The following is a 20,251-nucleotide window of genomic DNA, read 5'->3' as shown; positions in this document are numbered from 1 at the left end:
TTGCGTTTAGAAGAAAATAAGACCCCAGGGGTATGTGCGCTGCACTCTCTGCACCTTTGGTGGCTTGCTCTGGGGCCGACAGTTTCAAGTGAAGAAAATAAGACTTTTACCTAAGTAGTTAAAGTGGACACCTTTTCAAGCTGCAGATGTATGTGTTTTTGTGTTTCTGTGCAGGTTTTCAACTCGCTCAGTGATTTGTTTGTGAGATTTTTAGACGAGTATGTGTCTAGGGTTACTCAACGTAAAGAATAACAGACTTCTTTGTAAATGCTGGAGTATTAAAGCAGCGGTGATCTGGGTCAAATGTCAAATCCCAGTGCTGATTGTGAATGTCTCCGCTTTAGGAGAGTTACTCCCCTCCTTCCACTCCAAATGAGTGTTGGGTAAGAGGTGATTGCAGGGTGAAATCGTTCTTAAACTGCTGCACAGTTTACACATCGTAGAGCAAGGAGCTTGCAAAGCTGTGGGCTGCATTCCGGGAATTTTTCAGATCTCCCGTGTGGTGTTGCCAGAACCCGTATGCTGTAATATATACATATGGACTGTACTCGCACATAAATAAACACACTCACACTTTTTTTGTTTTTGGGGCTAGGGGCTTTCTAATGTGCATATACTGCTTTACATAAAACTAAGAGAACTTCCTCTATCATGAATCTGAATACTTGTAACTGCTCATTTCTTGTACTAATTTAGCGATTAACTATGTACGCAATTCATGGCGTTATAACCTGTAACATTTATTTATTTAGTGCCTTGTGACATGTGGTAAAGGCTACAAGCATCGTCAGACGTGGTGTCAGTTTGGTGAGGACCGTCTAGATGATCGCTTTTGTGGGTCGTCTAAACCTGAGTCAGTGCAGACGTGCCAACAGCAGGAGTGTGCCGCTTGGCAGGTTGGACCTTGGGGACAGGTGAGTCACCCCTGTATTTATGATCTGTGCAGCATTCAGTACACAGTGCTCGATTGTTTTTGTTCAAAGCTGTAAGAAGTCGGGTCATTTATCAGCTGAGAGCGTCAGTGTATGATGATGTGGATGTGGATATAGGTTACTTTTCAAAAGGAAAAAGCCGCGCCAATCATTTCCTTTCTCTATCCACGCTTCTTCATCTGTTTCTCAACCTATGCTGTCCTTCCTGTCTCTCCTTGTTCACTTGCAGCTGTTAAAATTGCTAGATGCAAGTTTGGCATGCTCTTGTGATCCACATCTCTGTGTGTGTGGGAGACAGTTTTATTTTCAGTTCAATACAATTTTGTTTATATAGTGCCAAACCACGCCAGTCACCTGAATGCCCTAACATTGTAAGGTAAAGACTAAAAATAATAGAAAGTAAACCCCAACAATCAGACGACTCCCTATGAGCAAGCACTTGGCGACACTGGGAAGGAAAAACTGGAAATGGATGGAAAATTTTATTTGCATACTAACATGAGTAAATCTTTTTATTTAAAGAAGACATAATCTATCTTTAATCAATCAGTTTGGTTGAATAATTTTTATAGTTCTATAGCAGATCTTTTTTTCCAAGGCATTTAAAAGAGTGTGCTGTATATATAGATTTAGAGCCACTGCTTTCATACTTGCATACATGCAATATGAAAGTCTACCCAGTTGATGGGTCACAGCTCAGCAAGAGAAATTTGCTATTACTTCTCTGATGAATTGGTCTCTAATTTAAATCATCGGGTGGATAAACAGACAAGCTACGCTCGTTATTTAGCACTGAACTCTCTGCTGTTTAGAGTCAGAGGACATGTCATGAAAATGAAGATACAAAAGCAATGGACAGTCTTCATAGCAGTGTTCCCAGAAAGCGCGTTATATATCTGTGTGCGCACCCATTCTCATTTGTGTACGTGTGCAGAACAGAACACCCAAAAATGCGAGCTATTTTGTGCCCCTCGTCAGAGGATGTGCACATTTTAAGGTATATTTGAAGTGGTTTAATGAAGCATGATCAAATGGTAGCTGAAGTTGCCGCCACACAAGTTTGACCCCGTTTCACTGAAGGCAGTGAGCCAGAAGAAAGCGCGGGATAGTACCCTCTGACTGAGCTGCAGTGGGAAAACGGCCAGTCCAATGTATATGAATATCCTCATGTATGATTTTTGTTAGAAGACCTTTTTCTAAAGTGAGCTAACATTTTTTCTATATGCTCTATATACTCATGTGTGCAGGGGTTGCTCTGGTGGCTCCAACAAAACATCTGTTTTTTGCTTGCCTTTCTTGTCTTTTTCTCAGTTTTCTTTTTGGCTGACTGTTGCAAATGTTTTCCCATCACGCCTCCTTTGTTTCTTTTTTCTCTCTTTGAACCCAGTGCACTACCTCTTGTGGGCCAGGCTACCAGATGCGAGCAGTGAAGTGCGTGGTGGGCTCTTATGGTGCCGTCATGGACGACACCGAATGTAACGCAGCCACGCGACCCACTGACACCCAGGTAAGAGGTCTTATCGTCCTTTCTTTTTCCCCACAATCTGCTTATCATCTCCTCACTCTGAGAGCATTTTTTTGCTCCGTGGTTGAGTGTGAAGGAAGAAGATGCACGCTTGTACTGAAAATGTACACAAAAAACCTGGCATTTCATTTCCACCTGGTCTCAATAAAAGCTGTCCCGCCTGCTCCAAATGCAGAGGGAAGTTTACCAGCCTCACTATCCCACCATAAAGACAAAACTCTGAGACAGAATCCCTAATATGTTTCTCTTGAAAACAATTTCACTTGTGTCATCTTGCTGACACTTGAAATGTTTGGCAGAAGCAATGATTGCGTTAAGCCTGGGGCACATGAGAAGGAGGTGACATGCACAAACACTTGCGAGACTGCACTAAATTCCAGTTTTTCTCTGTAATTTTTACAAACCCCCAATGCACAATCTTTAAAAGATTTGTTGAATTTCTAAACAAACTTTCCCAGACATAATCAGACTGGGTTAAATACAAACAGTTCTTTATGCTTATAGAAGCATAGACTGGAACATCAGCCCACTGTTTGACCAAACCTGCAGCTTAAAACAGTAAAGTTTACCTACCCTGCTCTTACCTCAGCATACAATGGGAATTTGCTTATTATGGAAACGATCAACTAATATAAGCTCCTTATAAAAAATGCAGTAAGATGGTTTGGGGTTGGAGTCCACCAGCCAGCTGGGTCCTTTCTGTGCGTTTTCTCCAGATACTTTGGCTTTCTAACTCAGTCCATAGACATGCATGATACAGAGATGATCTAAACTGACCTTAGATGTAAATGTGAGGGTGACTGGTTGTCTGTCTTTCTATATTAACCCTGTGATAGACTGATGACCTTCTATTATCTAGCACAGCGGTCCCCAACCTTTTTTGCGCCACGGACCGGTTTTTGCCCGACAATATTTTCATGGACCGGCCTCTAAGGTGTCGCGGATAAATACAACAAAATAAAACTAGTACCGGTACCGAAAAAAAGAAAATTTATTCATAACACACGTGAAAAGACCAAGGAAAACCGAGTTAACGATAAAAACGATAACAAAATAACCCTGAAAACCGATAAAAACCCTGGAAAATATACATTTCACACCTGAGCCTCAACTCTCGCGGCCCGGTACCAAACGACTCACGGACCGGTACCGGTCCGAGGCCCGGGGGTTGGGGACCGCTGATCTAGCAAACATATCATAAGAGTCTATCCCTGCTGCCTCCTACGATATGCAGCTGGGATTGGCTCCAGTTAGTTCCCTCCATGGATGGATGAATGTTTTAGAAAGTGGTTGGACTGAAGGATGTATTAACTAATTTTTTTCAACTTACAAGCATTATTTTTTCGGACCTGAAGAAGCACTACCTTGCAATTTCTCTGTCTCGTTACCACTTAACTTCCCAATGATTCCAGCACCACGAGTGCACAGTTATTTACCCCCAGTTTGATTTTCATGCATGTTTTGTGTCAAAACATCCTGTATTTATGGCAGCCATAAATAAATCAGAAATCACAGCTATATCACAGAGGACATGCTTCAAATAAATAATTACCAGTATTTAAAGTAGGCTAGTTCAAAGCCGTGCTTCTCCTCCACTTACCCATGTTGTAGACTGACAGAGGGTTATGTCAGTCTACATCATACGATGTTGGGAAATGACACTCACCCAGGTTAATTTTCTTGCCAACTGTTTGTGTGTGTGTATATGGTGAACTTTGCACACAACTTGCACAGAAACCCTGACAGAAACTTGCAATATTTTGAACTGAATGAGAGGTTTGTTTGGTCAGCGTAGGGCGTAAACCCATTTCAGAGCGCTTAGCATGCAGACTCAGGATGAGGCCCCCCTCTAGTCACAGCAGCTCGCAATTCCGGTGCTTGGACCAGCAGAGACTGGTGACCAGTGACCCTGAAGCAGTTGCCCCACCTCGTTGTGATTCTAACCAGCCAGCCATGAAGTGGGCCACCAGGCCACTAGTCCCACCACCACCCTGCACCAGGGCATAGGATGAGAGAGACTGATAGATGGAGGGACGTTTTAGTACAAGGTTGCTCATGTCTTGGATTTCTTGTAGTATATATTTGTTAATATTCTATTGATGCATGCAAATGCAAGTACGACAGGAAGCATGTGGAGAGCTTCCTGTTACTTTGTTTCTTTTTGGAGGCTGCATGCTGAATGTGTAGCCCAAGTCTGTGCGACCCGATCCAACACTCATTCCTAAAGACACGGGGTCAGAGGGCACCAGAGGGCATATGGAGGGGAAAGAGGGAAAGGCGGAAGGTGCGGGACAAGGGGGTGGATTAGGGGTGGAGTTTACAACCACGCCAGCATAGGCATTGGAGCCCTGAATACCACTCCACTATGACCTGTTATGACAGGGATCAGGGCTTTATGCTGAGTGGCTTACTGCCACAATCCATAGTTTGAACTGACGGGGCGGACCCTGTTAATGTTGTTTTGGTAAGTTGAGGGGAAAGGGTCGATGGGAAGCATAACTACTCTCAAACGTAGAGCCGAAGGAATATAGTTTAAGTTGATCACGACTGTCCCATGTCAGAAAAGCTATCTCTGATATTCATGGTATTTTGTTGTCAGGGACAGATGTTGTTACAGTATATTCATTTTGCTAATCACTGCATGAATGGGTGTATGTGTCTCTTCTTCCACAGGACTGTGAAATAGCCCAGTGTCCCAGCAGCCACCCTGTTCCCCCAGGGACCAAAGTCCCTTCCCACCCGGGCCACAAAACCCAGTGGCGATTTGGTTCCTGGACCCAGGTTGGCAGTGCTGTCGCATTTTTTGTTTATTTTACTTTTTATCTGCTTTTCTCATTTGGTTGGTTTCCGGTTTCTTAATCTTTCTCTCCCGCAAAACAGTGTAGCGCCAGCTGTGGCAAAGGGACACGGATGCGCTATGTGAGCTGCCGTGACGACCAGGGCGGCGTGGCCGACGAGTCGGCATGCGCCCACCTACCAAAGCCTCCTTCAAGGGAAGTGTGCACAGTCGTGGCATGTGGACAGTGGAAAGTGCTGGAATGGACAGTGGTAAGAAGACCAACATGTGTATATGATTGACTGACTCAAATAATTCAAATAATTAAGAACTTGCAAAAGAGCTTTTGCAAATAATTATTTCCTTATAGTGACAGATTAACCTACATTGTGTCATCAATATTTGCCATCCAGATGTGTTTCTCCCCCCTCCATGTTTGCTCCATTGTTCACTGTAGACTCATTTTAACCCTGACAACCAGTGTCTGCACACGCTATGCAGATGTTAATGTGTTAGCCAGCCAGGATGTGGAGACAGGGTGGCAGCTGGAATGCGTGGATGTTGGACTGGAGGAGGGCTGCAGTGAAGTTGTGTGTGTGTGTGTGTGTGTGTGTGTGTGTGTGTGTGTGAGAGAGAGAGAGAGAGAGAGAGAGAGAGAGAGGAATCAGGAATGAAGTTCTTGAGCTGGGAGATGCAAGGGGCTGTAGTGAGGGGCTCCAGTCTTGTTTACAGATGTTTCTCATCAGAGCCTTAGCGATACAGTTCAGGCGGACTGCAGGTCTGGTCACCATACACATACACAACACACACAAGCACACAACCATGCACACCCACACATGTACTTCCAAGCCAAAGACACTCATTGACCCCCTGAAAAGAAATATCCTAAATCATCCCAAAGCCGCTAAAAATTTCAGAGGCCTATCCCATGTTTACACACACACACGAACAGAAGATTGACAACGGCAGATTTATAAACCCAAAGCAAATCATCTTTTTCTAGCTCGCTGTTACAGAAAAATCCAAATTGAGAGATTTTTGTGACTGCTCTCCGGGCCAGTGCAGCTTGCAGTACAGTACAGCTCGATGTAGCGTCACAGTATATACATCAACTTAATGCATGCAGAACCATGTTACAGTATCTGTAATAACATGAAACATCGTGACAGAGTCATGTAAACCTCTGGATAGGTCATGTTTTTTATGAACTGCTGTTGCATAAGTGAAATGGATCACGCGAGACACTGAGTGGACTCTGCTAGGGAGGAGCAAGATTGGAGACACCATTAGCATTTGGTGGAAGATCTGCCTTGTGTTATTTTTCTAAAAAATGTCTACCAACTCATTTAGAGTGATACTGTAAGTTTTGCTGTAACCTTAACACCAGGTTAAGTCTGGGTTAGCTCTTTGGTAGCATGAAGATGACATCTTTTTGTATCTGACATGGTATCTGGTTTGACCACGAGCAGGTCACAATGAACAGAAATGTCAAGAATCTGCTATCAAAGAAAGTCAGCTTTCCTTTTATGGCAGTTGGATTTGTGTATATTTGCATTTACCTTTCCTTTTCATTTCTTCACCCTCTCCATGTGTTTGTGCTGTCAGTGCTCAGTCACCTGTGGCCAGGGAAAGACGACGCGACAAGTGCTGTGCGTCAACTTCAGTGACCAAGAAGTGAACGCTAGTGAGTGTGACCCAGACGACCGTCCTGCCACAGAGCAGGACTGTGCCATGTCTCAGTGCCCGTCCCGCTCCAGTGATTCCCGACCTCCGTCCTCACCAAACACCAGCACCAGGAACCTGCCACGTAGCCAATCCCACCAATGGCGGACTGGACCCTGGGGCGCGGTGAGGCTTCCTAAACACAACATCATGCTGGTCAACAAACCTCAGGGGTGTGATATTTAAGATGTTGCATTAATCTTGTGGGACCAATCACTTCAATAAGTAAAAGGTTGGCAGACTTTGTTACCTTTGTGCTAATCTAAGCTAACAATCTTCAAATTCTATTTAAATATCAACCATAAAAACTTCCTATATAGATCTATGCTCTTCTTACAGCAAGGGCAGAGTGAGGATAATTTGGACTATTCTTTTAAGGCGCCCTAAATCAAAGTCATACTCATATATTATCTGTGCTTTGGAGCTGCAGGGTAGGGTTTAAGAATCATTGTGTAATGTCACACAGTCCTGAATAAAAGCTCAAAAGTTGGACTCTGTTCTTTAGGCCCTTCATTCTTTTTAGGATGAGATCTTTAGAAATAGCACTGAAGGACATTGTGACCTAAATGCCCCAGGCTATCCTGTCCCACTGAGCTCCTTCTCTTTATTGTTCCTGCATTTTTTTTTCTTTGTTGTTTTAACTGGGTTACTGATAATCTTTGACAAAAAATAGCCGTGACCTTTAAATAACTCTGGGAAGGATTTAAGATATTTCTGGTCACGCTTCCTTCCTCAGAACATTATTTTAGAAGCAGAGAAGTTTAGCCATGTCGCATGTGATGTCTCTGCGTTGTCAGAATTTTGTGTGGGCTTTGTGTTCACATCATATACACCTCATATTACACATACTGTATGTGCACTGATTTATTACCGCGAGGCTGAGAATATGTTTGTTAATCGCTGCGTTTAAACGAAGCATAAAATATACACTAAACTCTTTTACACCTGAATAACAAGGAACTATTTTTGTGCCCTCTTATCTCTGTTAAAAAACACAAAAACAGTGCTCCAGCACATGTGCAGGAGGCTTCCAGCGGCGTGTGGTAGTGTGCCAGGATGAGAACGGCTACCCTGCCAACAGCTGTGAAGATCGCAGCCGACCCAGCGAGCAAAGATCCTGCGAATCGGGGCCATGTCCACAGTGGGTGTATGGCAGCTGGGGAGAGGTAAGAAGGACACACTAAAGTAGTCTCACAAAAGACAGGCATATTTTGACATGAAAACATGGCTGTCAGCTCCTTTTTTTTTTAATCCACAAACTTGCATCTATAAAATGCGACCTCTCTGTGTGCCGTCCTCAGTGCACGAAGCCATGCGGAGGTGGGATAAAGACAAGGCTGGTGGTGTGTCAGCGTCCAAACGGCGAGCGTTTCAATGATCTGAGCTGCGAGATCCATGACAAGCCCCCAGATCGTGAGCAGTGCAATACTCAGCCATGCCCGTCTAACCCCCACTGGAGCACAGACCCATGGACCTCGGTACGCTCATAAAAAAAAACAAAAACCAAATACTCTATAACCGTTTTTTATTGTTGGTTTTTTTAACCTCACATATGTTCAAATGCATGTAGTCTTACTCTTTCACAAACAGTTTTAAAGAGGCAGGTTGACTGTGGTGCTTTTACACTGGAGATGTCACACTCCAGCTTCTCCAGCTTTTTACCTTTAACCCCCTCCACTTACTGCTCCCTCTCTGCAGCCGGCAACTGCTCAGTCAGTTTTTCCTCAAGACATTTGGAAAGATTCATTTCTGTTGCACTTGAATGGCAAACATGTGCTTAATATGCCAAAAAAGTACGACACACAAAAACAATAATACTTCAGTGACAGCTGTGACCGTAAGAGTTTTTTTCATGAGTAGTTAGAAAACTGTTGTTGAGCCTCGTACTAGTTTTCTCTTCTTTTTATTTTAATAATTCAGGATTACGTTGTATCACAATCAAAGTTAGTTTTGTAAAATATTGTTTTTAAAAGATAATTTATTGAGAGATGTTTTCCTTTTTATCTCTTGTAAATAGTATTAACTTTAAAAAAGTGTCTTATTTGGTGTCTTAGCTCTTTGTATTCGCACATTTAGCCAATCATTGTTCATATGCAAATACTGATGAATGTTTTTGTATATCAGGAATATACAATATGCTGCCTTGTTCTTTTATTATCCAAAGAATGGCCCACGATCTCCACGTATGAGGTGCTACATGATATAGTCGATGTTCTGTTATGAACGTAAAAGGCACCACCTTACATATTGACTGTATATGGGCTGTATACTATATATACATCTTTGTACTATATGCATCTATGAAATGGCTATTATATTAGGAATTCAATTTGTTTTAAGGCACATGTAGAGAAGTTACTAATCTTATTTAGACACTTTATTTTACAGTTTATGTATCTACCCCCCTGAAAGCAACAATGCTGTTGTCCCGTAATGACAATGACAGTGAAGGAGACATACGTAAAGTCAAAAGTGCCTGAAACGTCCAGTATCAGTAGTAAACACCAGCGAACAGTGGCTGTACTGCCACTGTAAAATAAAGTGTCTCTTTCCGACGAGTTTGTGGTAGTTAGGCCGGATAGCCATTGTATTCCAGTTTTGGGTTTGCACCCAGAATTCCTTAGTGTGGCCAAAACAGTAGTTTTAAATCCTTCAAAGGTGCTTAATATGAGTGTATTTATATTATGTTAGTTAATGTTTGCTTTGTACAGTAAGTACTTGGAGTTGCTATATATGCTATGCTCAACAATACCTCACTTGGAACAAAACACAACTCAACTAGCCATTAAACAATGATGACCTGCATAACAGTGGTGCTTTTTCCAAACAAGGGAGATATGAGATATAAATATTTTTTCAAAAAGAGAACCTTTAAATTTTTTTGGTTGGTTAGGTGTTTATTGTGGCACGTTGCCTCTTCTGTACTTTTTTTTTTCCATGAGCAGTTTGCACTGATCTGATTGATCAGCTAAATGCAAAGTGTATCACAGATCTGATGAAATAATGTTTGAATTGTCTTTGACTGTCTCAACTTTAAGAGAACGGGCTGTTAAATGTCATGCTTTGAAACATGTAATACCTGTGACCACAGGGGAAGTTAATGGTGTTTTGTATTCAGAGCTCTTACTCTGAGCCAACCTAATGTGTCTACCTCAGTCTCTGTTATGATTGCCCCCCCTGCCGTATCTTGCTCTCCCTTGCACTGGAGGGATTTTGGCTGGCTAAGATTAAGCATGAGTTGTCGATGCTACCCTGCGCAGATGATGGCCCTAAACACAGATCTGTAGCGCGTGTCATCTCCTGCCCCGTAACGCTTAACATTACTGTGAGGACGGTTCAAACTGATCCAGAATCTGTGGTTAGGGTCAACTTTGCCTGAAGCCCACCCAGTTGACTTCTCTTGGTCATAAATGTCTGTACCAACATCACACCTTATTTTAAGGGCCTGTTAACACAGCAGTGAGTACATTTTTACCACACGTCATTTACTAATGAGAACTTTTACTTGTAATGACTCCCATGTGTGATTGTAAGGCAGCACAAAACCAAATCTAGGTTGAATCAGTGAAAGTGGAACACAATAGTGAATTATATCATAATCCCCTCCAGTTTCATTTGTCAGTCTAAGCAGTCAACCTCTTGTCGCAGAATAGCAGTATAACACAAACACTATATCAACAGGCTCTTGAAATAAGTATAATGTATGTCTCTTATTCACAAATGGCAGTATTAGTCTATGTTTCAAGAATATTTCTGTATATTTATGTAATTACTTGTATTTATTGTTCATTCATTATAATGTTATGTCAATATTTAATTTTTTTTTACAGATTTGTTGGATTTCTGTTCATTTGCAGAAAAGGTTACAATTAAAGTGAAGTAGAGGTACTATCGAAGGCTTTTTTTCATTCTTGCCTGAATAAAAAGGTTTACATCACATACAGCGACCACACCGAGGTCGCTTTAAATTGAGGGAAAGACACGACTTAAAACTTGCTGGTGATTTGCACTGACTGGCTTTAAAAATAAATGAAATGCTGAAATTGCAGTAACTGATCCCTGTGCCAGCCTTTAGCAACATTCATTAATGCTAATAGCATCAGTGCTTGCAACACTGTACTCCTGCTGCTAACCCCCATATTAGGATTTCACCAGCCCAAGCTTTTTGATAATTGCAGTGTGTTCATGCAAAGGAAGTGGCTTTTATTGTTTAGTGCTTTAGGTTAAAAACTGAGAAAAGAACGCTTGCAAATAGGTTATAAAGAAGTCCTCTTTTCACGAGCGTTACCCTTGTTGTTTTATGCGCTCAGGGCTTCTGTTGACCTCTGTCAGCGAGTATGTTCTCACCATGTGTCAAGAGTTCAAAGCTGTTTCCATTAAGGTAAATCTCAGTCCTGCGGGACAATGCCTCGACGTACTTCCCATTGCATTTACTGTGCTCATTCACTCTTAATGCACGCTGAGGCTTTTTCTGGGAAGCTCGGCTATGGAGTTGCTAGCGCCCTTTGCCCCCTTTCTGGCAGGCCCCTCTGCTCTGGTCTAATGCGGGTTAATGACAGTGGACCATTGTGGGGGCCTTTGACAGTGACTTGAATAAAAGGTGGCGTCAGCAAGACTATTCAGTGGTGCATTGGCAGGTCAAAGGTCACATTTGATCTAGTGAGGGGCCCCATCCTGATTCATCCCTTCAGCACAGACAGACTTGTGGGAAATTACTCGTGATCTAGATTTAGAAAAATGAAATAAAAGACAAAAGCCAAACAAAATAATGTGACATTGGTGGAGGGCAGATAGATGCCATTCCACAGTGTGTAGACCAAAGATCTGCCACTAAATTTCATGGGTGGAAATCGTCTTCTCAGCTATGTTTATACATCAGCACTGTCAGTTATTTTACACCAATATATGAAAAAAAGTAATATATGCTATAATAGTAATATATGAATAGTACATGCGATAAGCACAAAGTCTCCTTAAAATAACCACACTGTGTCGATATGACTCACGTTTGTCTTTATTGATTGGATAAACAATTTACCTGCAAGACAATTACGATAAATTAAGTACATTACAAAATGCACTGGCATGCCTGCGTTTATAAAGGGGAACAAGCACTTTAGTCGTCCCTCCTTTTACAAGGCTTCCTACCTTTTCACCTCGTTGAATGAGGCGAGGGGTCACAGCTTGTTCCTGTCCGGTACAGTCCCTTGCTGATCAGGACAGAGCCACATGCTGGGCCACGTACTCGTTCAACTCTGAGCCTGTCGCTTCCCATCCATCCCCACATGCAACGCCCCCTTTGATTATCCAAGCACAGTCCAGCCCAACTCACTCCTCCCTTAGTGCTGCTGTGTGTGTGTGAGTCTGCCTGTCACACTGAGTTAGCTTTTCAGTAACGCGGTGAACCCGGAGGTGAAACAAACTGCTGCCGGGATGATCAGGCACGCTTTACCATTGGACCACCTCTCCCCATGTAATCGGGTCTCACCTCCTTTTTTTGTGAGTGACAAATAGGGCCCACGAGTTCACAAATACTAATGAGATTTTTTCTTCATTTCTTGTTTATTACATCCCATTTTTAATGCTGAATAATCAATTACAGTTAAACTTGATATCAACAAAATACCCCCTCAATAAAAACAATAAAAAGGAAATTATTAATCTGAGTTTCATTGTTTTGAAATGTGTCACTTTTTACGCTTTCTGCTTTAGGTTAAAACATACTTCTGCTTCTTATTGGCCTCCTTATTTCCATCTTGCAGTGCTCAGCCTCCTGTGGAAGAGGTTTCAAATCCCGCAAAGTGAGCTGTGTGACCCGGTCAGGACGTCCTGTCCCAGAGGAGTACTGCCAGCACGCGTCGTCCAAACCCAGCGAGCGGCGCCGCTGCAGAGGTGGACGATGTCCTAAGTGGAAAACTGGCAACTGGGGGGAGGTAGGACTCTCTGACCCAGCCATTAAACACTTCTCAGCTATTTGTTCTCACGGTGCCAGACATGTTGGATTTGTTTCTCTCTCGTAGCCCCACTTTAATACTTTGCAGCTTACAGGCAAGTATATCCATATGTGTGAAACAGGCCACAGCTGAACCTGACTGCCTTCATGGACAATGCTAAGCCACTAACTGAGGCGTGATTGCTTTTAAACATCACATGGTGGTTTGCCAGGGTGGAGCCAGAGTCTGAGGTGGTGTACGCTGGTGCTACGGTACCGCCGTCCACCAAGTTGGGCGGCAGGATGGATGTGCACCCCTTCCTTTGTATTTGAATTAGAGCCAGTGTAAATCTACCCCTTTCATCTCTATAGCTTCTTTTTCTGTGGTCCTCAACTTCCTCTCCTCTCTGTCTCCATTCATCCCCTCTCCCACTTTTTCTTCCATGCCCTCTTTCCCTTCTTTCTCTTTTTTTAAATTTTATTTTTTGCCTCACCAATGGGAACCACATGTTGGTCTTTTGAATGTGCTACTCGAGGCAATACACTCGCATCATCACGCCAAACAAACTCAACAAAGTGCACCTGGTCATTGCCTTTCAACACCTTTTCTCTCAATAGGACTGAGTGGACTGAGCACACAGAAACATCTTACATGTCAGAGAGGATGTGCGTCCCCCTCTAAACAGCTGTGGAGCATGACGCAAGGAGAAAATGATACTCCACTCGAGGCTCTTAGTCAAGCACAGCACAGCACACTGGAGTGCCTCAAAGTTCAGCTGCTTCACTGAGTTACAAATAAATGGACACATAAATATGCCTGTAGTAAATGCATCTTTATAGGTTGAGCTCCAGAACACAAACTGCCTTACACCGCCATCACTTTATTTGTCTCTAAATCATCTGTTATTACATAGGCGTTATGTGATCCAGGAGCATTACATTTATATCAGTGAAGTGCGGTCTGTCTGAAAGGAGACAAAAATTGGTTAGTGTAAGATATCGTCTTACAAATATATCTCAAACAGTCAAAATAAGACAGTTGTTTTACGTTTCAGTTAAGGTTAAGGGCAGAAAACGACAGGCATCCCCCCACCTCCCAGTCTCATTCATTTTACCCTCGACACGATGTGCTCTGTATGTCAGCAGAAAGGACACGCTTTCATTTCAAACATGCTGCTCTAGATTAAACACAGATGTGCCAAACCACTTTCCAGACTTCAACTTTGATTCTGTACATATCTGTAGAACTGGCATTGATCTGATACAGCTTAAATGTTTACACAGATGCTTGGTTGCTTTTATCATTAAAATGTAATTTGCATAGTCTTTTATTATCATTGTTATAAAAGCATCTACCTGACATTACAAATGAATAACATAGTCATTTTGGCAAAAGCATTCCCCATAAATAAATACTTTAGACTAAATCAGTTATGAGTCTTCTATATAAAAATATATTACAATGGATAACTACTAACACAGATTGAATGATTTCATTGCAAAGCTCTTACCTGCCCTGTCTTTAGTGTTCAGCGTCCTGCGGCGATGGCATCCAGCAGCGGGAGGTGTTCTGCCAGTTTGAAGACCAACGGAGCTCGCAGGAGACCGGCTGTCCCCAGCGCTCCCGACCAGCGTCCAGCCAGAGCTGCCGGGTCACCGACTGTCCCTCTCGCTACCGGTGGAGAGAGGAGGACTGGCAACCGGTAAGCCAGTAGAAGTCTGCACAAACAAACACTGTAATCTGCATGCTTAAACAAGTAGTTCTAGTGCCGCGGATGAATTTGCTCAGACATATCTGGGCAAGGATGAGAGTCTCTGCTTCTGTAGGAGGCACAGCTGCCTGTCAGGAGGCCAAAGGGGAGGGGAGCAGAAGAGGCAGATGAAAATCAGACAATCCCCTTTTTTCCCCTACCCCAAAATAACTCAAGTTCCTCTCATTAGCGAATTAGTCTATTTACTTAAACTCAAAGACAACGCAAAAAGTATTCAGTTTGGCAAAACTGTTAATTGGCACTGAGGATCCAATAACCAGTCAGATGGTTATTCTAATCTATACTCAAACAAAAGCGCTCGAAAATTGGTTGAGAATTCAGTGAGTTGTAATGATTCTCATTTACACAGATCTGCCTGTTACTTGCCCCATTATTAGTGCCAGGAGGGAAATGTACTCTTTACTGCTAAGAGATGGAGTTGGAGATCTCCAGGGTGGAAATGTTACCTTTCTTTTGGATATATGGGATCGAATGTGACTTACCATGTGCTGCTCAAAGTGACAAAAAACCCTGTCTTCAGAAATCATGAAACAGTAAATAAAGAAAGAAAGAAAAAGAAAAAAAATCAACTTTTGCTGTGAGCTTTTATTTAGTAACTATTTTCTTTCTTCTCTGTTTCGGCCAGTTTGGATAGATGAAGAGCAACAGAGAAAAAATAAGTAAATGATTTTGGGGTGAGCTGTCTCTTTAATATTAACCATTTTTATTTGGTGCAAAGTAATGATCAGCTATTTTCTGCAGGATAGAGTCTGCACATGTTTGCTGTTTATTAGAACGGGAAATGCACCAGGAGCTCCTTCTTCACTTTGCTAATGTGATGGTGAATGTGCGTCACTAAACAACATGAAATGCCTTTCTGAAAGAAGAGTCCAATCACTCTGCAGAAGTGCTCGGAGGTCCCTGCCTGGGTGTCCCATTTAACAGCTGGAGGCAGTTAAAACATTTCAACTAGGAAGTATTACCGTGTTTTAGACATTTACACTGTACCCACACATAAGATAGTTACATCTCACACAGGCAGTATTTCTTTCCCTGCCTTGTACAAGGACAGGACAGAGTATCCTGTCCCGGTACATCTCAGAATGAAATATAGTATCTTTGGCTACCTAAAACCTGAGTACCTCTCAGGACAGCACAACTCGCTATGACAGATTAAGGTAATTCAGTTGTTTGACAAAGTTAAAGATATTAAGAGTGAAAAAGACCTGCTGGTTGACTGCTGAGTGTTTCTGACACACGTGGAAGCCTTTCTGGACCTCTGATAAATCTTTATGACTCTAGCAAACTTGAGTGTTGTAATATCCGAACCAGCACATAAGCCCCTTTACAAGGCATTATTACAGTAGTTCCATGATTAAAAAACCAACAAATTAATCCCAGTCACCTCATTCTGCTGCTCTTATGCTTTTAATACTTGCCACGGTGACTTGTGCAATGGCACGAAATGGTGCTAACTGGTTTTTATTGTGCCCATTTTGCTTTTCCAATCTTTGAAATGGAAATTTATCTAGTATAGGTCAGGGGCTGATCACGCAATTCTGCACTTACTATTAGATTGTTACACCCTGATCATAGATATCTGTCTCTCTTTCCAGCCTTGTATACCACAAATCTCCTCAGAGATATATTAAGCTGTGCTGCTGATCTGCGCTAAAGCAGCTCTGTTTAGAAAATATACATCATTTATATTAGGTCTGATCTAATGGGCTGTTATAAAAGAATGGGATGAATGGGTACCATGCTTCAAGTTTTACTTTCAAAATAAGAAGATGATTGTTGTCTGACAGTAAGAAAAAAGCTCTTTTTTGGGCCAAGGGTCTAGGTGTTGAAACTTCATCTATGATCAGACATGTTGTTGGCACGGGATGTGAGCACTGTGTTTTCCCCTCCTCTTAACATCTGTATAGCCCAAAGCAGTGCTTAATGACTGAATGCATGCTTTGCTTGAACTGGAGCTTCCTTGCTGTGTGTGCATTGTATATTGCAACTTTAATTTGGCAGTGCCACAGAGTTTCCAATAATACCGCTCTTTTTCTATTTGTACTCTCTGTGAAAGATTGTTTCCTGTCTTGTCTCCTCTACAGTGTAGTAAGTCGTGCGGATCGGGTCGGCGACAACGAGCCTTGAAGTGCGTTGACCACAACCAGCGGGAGGTCCACGAGATGTACTGCGTGAACCAGATCAGACCCCCAGAAATAGAAAGCTGCAACACCCACGCTTGCGAATTCATCTGGATTACAGGGGAATGGACTGAGGTGAGAGTCAAACAAGCAGACATCTAGATCATTTTTTTGTCTTCAGGTCTTAATTGTAAAAGTTGTGTTTGAGTTAAATTGGTAATGCTTTGCTCTTCAGAACGAGCATGCAAATCACCACCTTTCAGTCCAATGACGCGCACATGATGGAAAGTACGCTGTTCTCTTTTTTCATGCCGGTGATTTATGCTATCCTCCAGTGCTCAGCCAGCTGTGGCCAGGGCTACCGCCAGCGTCTGATCTCATGCAGTGAGGTGCATGTGGAGAATGACAACTATGAGTATGGCCATCAGTCTTTGTCCAACTGCCCTGGGACCCCTCCTGAGAGCTACATGCCTTGTAATCTGGGCCCGTGCCCTCTGCTGCAAGAGTGGAGGGTTGGAATCTGGGGACCGGTGAGTGAGTCTGGACTGCCTAAATGAGATATAGCGATTTATCAGTATATCAAAGGCAGATTGATGTCAATCCTAAATGCTTGATAAAATGGACTGTTTTTCACCTCGCCAGGCATGACTATTGACTTTAAATTTTATATATATATATATATATACATAATTATTTTGGATTAATATAATTAATCCAAAATATATTTACTCTTTTTTTAGTGATGATTCATGGCTTTCTTTGACATTAAAACAGTAGCAGTTGGCTGATTGTATGTGAAAAATCTTGTCTTCAACTAGTGTTTCAGCATTGAGCTTAAACCCTGGTCGAATGAATCGTGTCCATTTTTTAAAAAAAGTGACACTTTGAAGACAGAATGTCATGTTTCGGCTGTGTGCAGGCAGGAGAAGGACCCAAACGCAAAGCTCACCACGCAGGAATTAAACTCAAAAAGCTGCTTTATTGCAGAATGGCACAAAAAATAACAAAATTAAACTGGGACATGGATAAACTGACACATAGGGAAACACAGCCATGAGGGAGACTACAACACTGACAAAGAGAAACACAGGGCTTAAATACACTGAGGGATAACGAGGGAATGAGACAAAGAAGGAGAGCACAGCTGGGAGTAATCAGGCTGGACGAGACAAGGGAAGCAAAACTAGAAACGCTGACATGAGACACGGACCTTCAAAGTAAAACAGGAAACACACTGACTGAACTCTAAACATGTAAACTTAACAGCAACTGGGGAGACAGAACATAGGAACCTGAAACATGGGACAGAAAGGCACAGTAGACACAACGTGGACATAACAACGCCACAGGGAAAGAGTAAGACAAAACACAGAACCTCTTAGAAAATAAAATAGGAAACCTAATGAAACGTAGACATGACTGCATGAACTTGACAACATAACAGACATGAAACACATGAAGGGCAAGGGAGACTTAACAGGGACACAAGGGGACTCTAATAACAAATGAACTAGAAAACCTAATGAGCTTAACCATATACTATAAACATCAAAATAAACTAAAACTCAAAACGCTAGGTCATAAGACCCAGGATCGTGACACAGAATTTCTGACAGACTTTCACCTGCAAGAATTACCTTCGGACTGTTATGATAAGTTGCTTCTTTTCAGTGTTCAGTGACTTGTGGAGATGGAGTGACGGCGAGGACGGTGCAGTGTGTATCAGCCGGTGGTCAGAAAAGCGACGGGTGTTCCCCAGATGTAATGCCAGAAGCCAAAAAGGTCTGCAGGAATCCAAACTGTGAGTGCTGAGATAAAACTCTTTTCTTTTAACAAAGGTCAAGACTACTAGGATTAGACAAAATCCAAGGAATGGCTCAACACGACCTAGTCATTTCAGAAATCTGGCCTTTAGTGAAATATTTATGAGCCGAAGCAAACATCAAAGATTTACTGTTTAGCCTGTTTGCTTCCCCACGGTACCGTGGGACATCAAAGTGTGAGGGGTGTTTCATTTTCTTTGGTTCGATAAAGAGATTTGCCCCACTTGATGTGACTGCCAACATTTGCACATTTGTGCACCGTGCGAGCCCGTATCCCCACAGAATATTTATTTATTTCTTCTTGTGTTTCTCCAAGGCCGTTTGCCTTCTAGCTGTCAAGAGATCCAGACCATGAATGGCCCCATGCCAGACAGTGAGCATTTTCTCAGCATACAAGGCAAAACATTCAAGGTAAGATAATATCAGCTTATTACACCACAACTGCTCAAAGCACAGTGTGAGGCCACAACTGGTTTGATTAATAATGGGGAAAACGCAGCTGAAAAGTAGGTTGCTCTTGAAATATTTCTAATATCTTACCCGTTATTTTATGTTTTTTTATGTTAATTATTCCGTTTCCTCTATCCAAACTAAATAATTCAGACCCTGTCCGTACAGGGATTTTTGTGGATTCTCCAAATCTTTTAGAATATCATGTACCAAACAAATCCCTTAAAGTGCAACGAATCAGTAGATAAAATGATGATACTGGCACAACTCAGGACTTTATTTCTTGCTTGCTAACATATAAAATAGGAAGTGACAAACTATTTAAAACATTTTTGCTTGTTCAAATGAAAGGACACATAATCGGTGAGCATTTCACCAAACAGAAAAGATTTTTCTTTGATTATTAAGCTTTACGTAGTGAAGGTGCTCACACACAGTAAAATATACAAGGCTGCGAGCTCCTTAACCAGCGCAGTGCCCCAGAGCCCACGCAAATTATCCTGAAGGTCTTCCCTCCTGAGTTAGCTCTCCGTGTGTGTGAGAGAGCTCAAGGTCCCAGCCTTGTGCTGCTTAGGAAGGCCCAGATGATTTGTAAGTGTGTGGCTGCCTGTGCTCATAAGTCCTACGTGACGATGCTGCCTGAACCTCTCTGCCCCACCTCTACTTCTGCACCTGAGCAGAAACCCCCCACCACCACACCCATATATGCATATCCGTCTGCTCCACATCCCCCCAGTTGTGTTTGTCAGTGCATCTCTCTCTGTTGGCTGTGTTTATCAGTGTAGTTTTGACTCCGTCAAGAACAGTTTGAAGCCAGGTTATGGTGCATCTCGTCTAGTCATCCTGATAACGCTCGCACTCAGCTCACAGCCAAAATCTCCACTCATATTGTCAGTCGCCTGCACTGTGTCCTCTGCCCCAGCGTCATGAAAAAGGAGCCTCCCAAACAGTTTGGTTTGGTCATTGTGTTTTACAGAAGACAAAGATCTTAAAAAAGCTTTATATACCAAATATATACACCTTTATATTAGTTAAATGACGGTGTTCCAGCATGTCTTGAGGAGAGATCCTACTGGGAAAAGTTTCTGTCATATTATGTATATTAAGATGGACTTGGCTCCCAGGTGTGGAAAGTGAAGCCAGAGCAAAAGTGCATCAAACCTGCTTTCTGCTTATTTTCCTTGAGTGGAAGCTAAGAA

At 42.4% G+C, this 20,251-nt stretch overlaps 1 protein-coding gene and 1 long non-coding RNA gene across 2 annotated transcripts in view; one reads left to right on the top strand and one right to left on the bottom strand.

Annotated features, from left to right (window-relative positions):
* Positions 1-20,251, top strand: part of adamts9 (ADAM metallopeptidase with thrombospondin type 1 motif, 9) — a 42,035-nt gene that overhangs the window by 16,785 nt on the left and 4,999 nt on the right. The window contains exons 22-34 of the mRNA XM_040029212.1: positions 753-914; positions 2,320-2,439; positions 5,131-5,238; positions 5,338-5,505; positions 6,839-7,081; positions 7,960-8,121; positions 8,257-8,433; positions 12,718-12,888; positions 14,414-14,590; positions 16,744-16,914; positions 17,115-17,309; positions 18,451-18,580; positions 18,919-19,013. Coding sequence (XP_039885146.1) covers positions 753-914; positions 2,320-2,439; positions 5,131-5,238; positions 5,338-5,505; positions 6,839-7,081; positions 7,960-8,121; positions 8,257-8,433; positions 12,718-12,888; positions 14,414-14,590; positions 16,744-16,914; positions 17,115-17,309; positions 18,451-18,580; positions 18,919-19,013 — 2,079 coding nt within the window. The remainder of the gene's footprint in view (positions 1-752; positions 915-2,319; positions 2,440-5,130; positions 5,239-5,337; positions 5,506-6,838; positions 7,082-7,959; positions 8,122-8,256; positions 8,434-12,717; positions 12,889-14,413; positions 14,591-16,743; positions 16,915-17,114; positions 17,310-18,450; positions 18,581-18,918; positions 19,014-20,251) is intronic.
* On the bottom strand, positions 13,749-14,508 carry LOC120731882. The gene is made up of 2 exons (XR_005695435.1): positions 14,399-14,508; positions 13,749-13,852 (listed from the first exon to the last, which is right to left on the bottom strand). It is a non-coding gene; the product is annotated as an uncharacterized LOC120731882 (long non-coding RNA).

The sequence above is a fragment of the Simochromis diagramma genome, unplaced genomic scaffold (genome assembly GCF_900408965.1).
Source record: "Simochromis diagramma unplaced genomic scaffold, fSimDia1.1 OVJJ01000483.1, whole genome shotgun sequence".
Lineage (NCBI taxonomy): Eukaryota > Metazoa > Chordata > Actinopteri > Cichliformes > Cichlidae > Simochromis > Simochromis diagramma.
The sequence above is the reverse complement of the archived record's forward strand: the minus strand, read 5'-3'. Positions and strand labels throughout refer to the sequence as shown.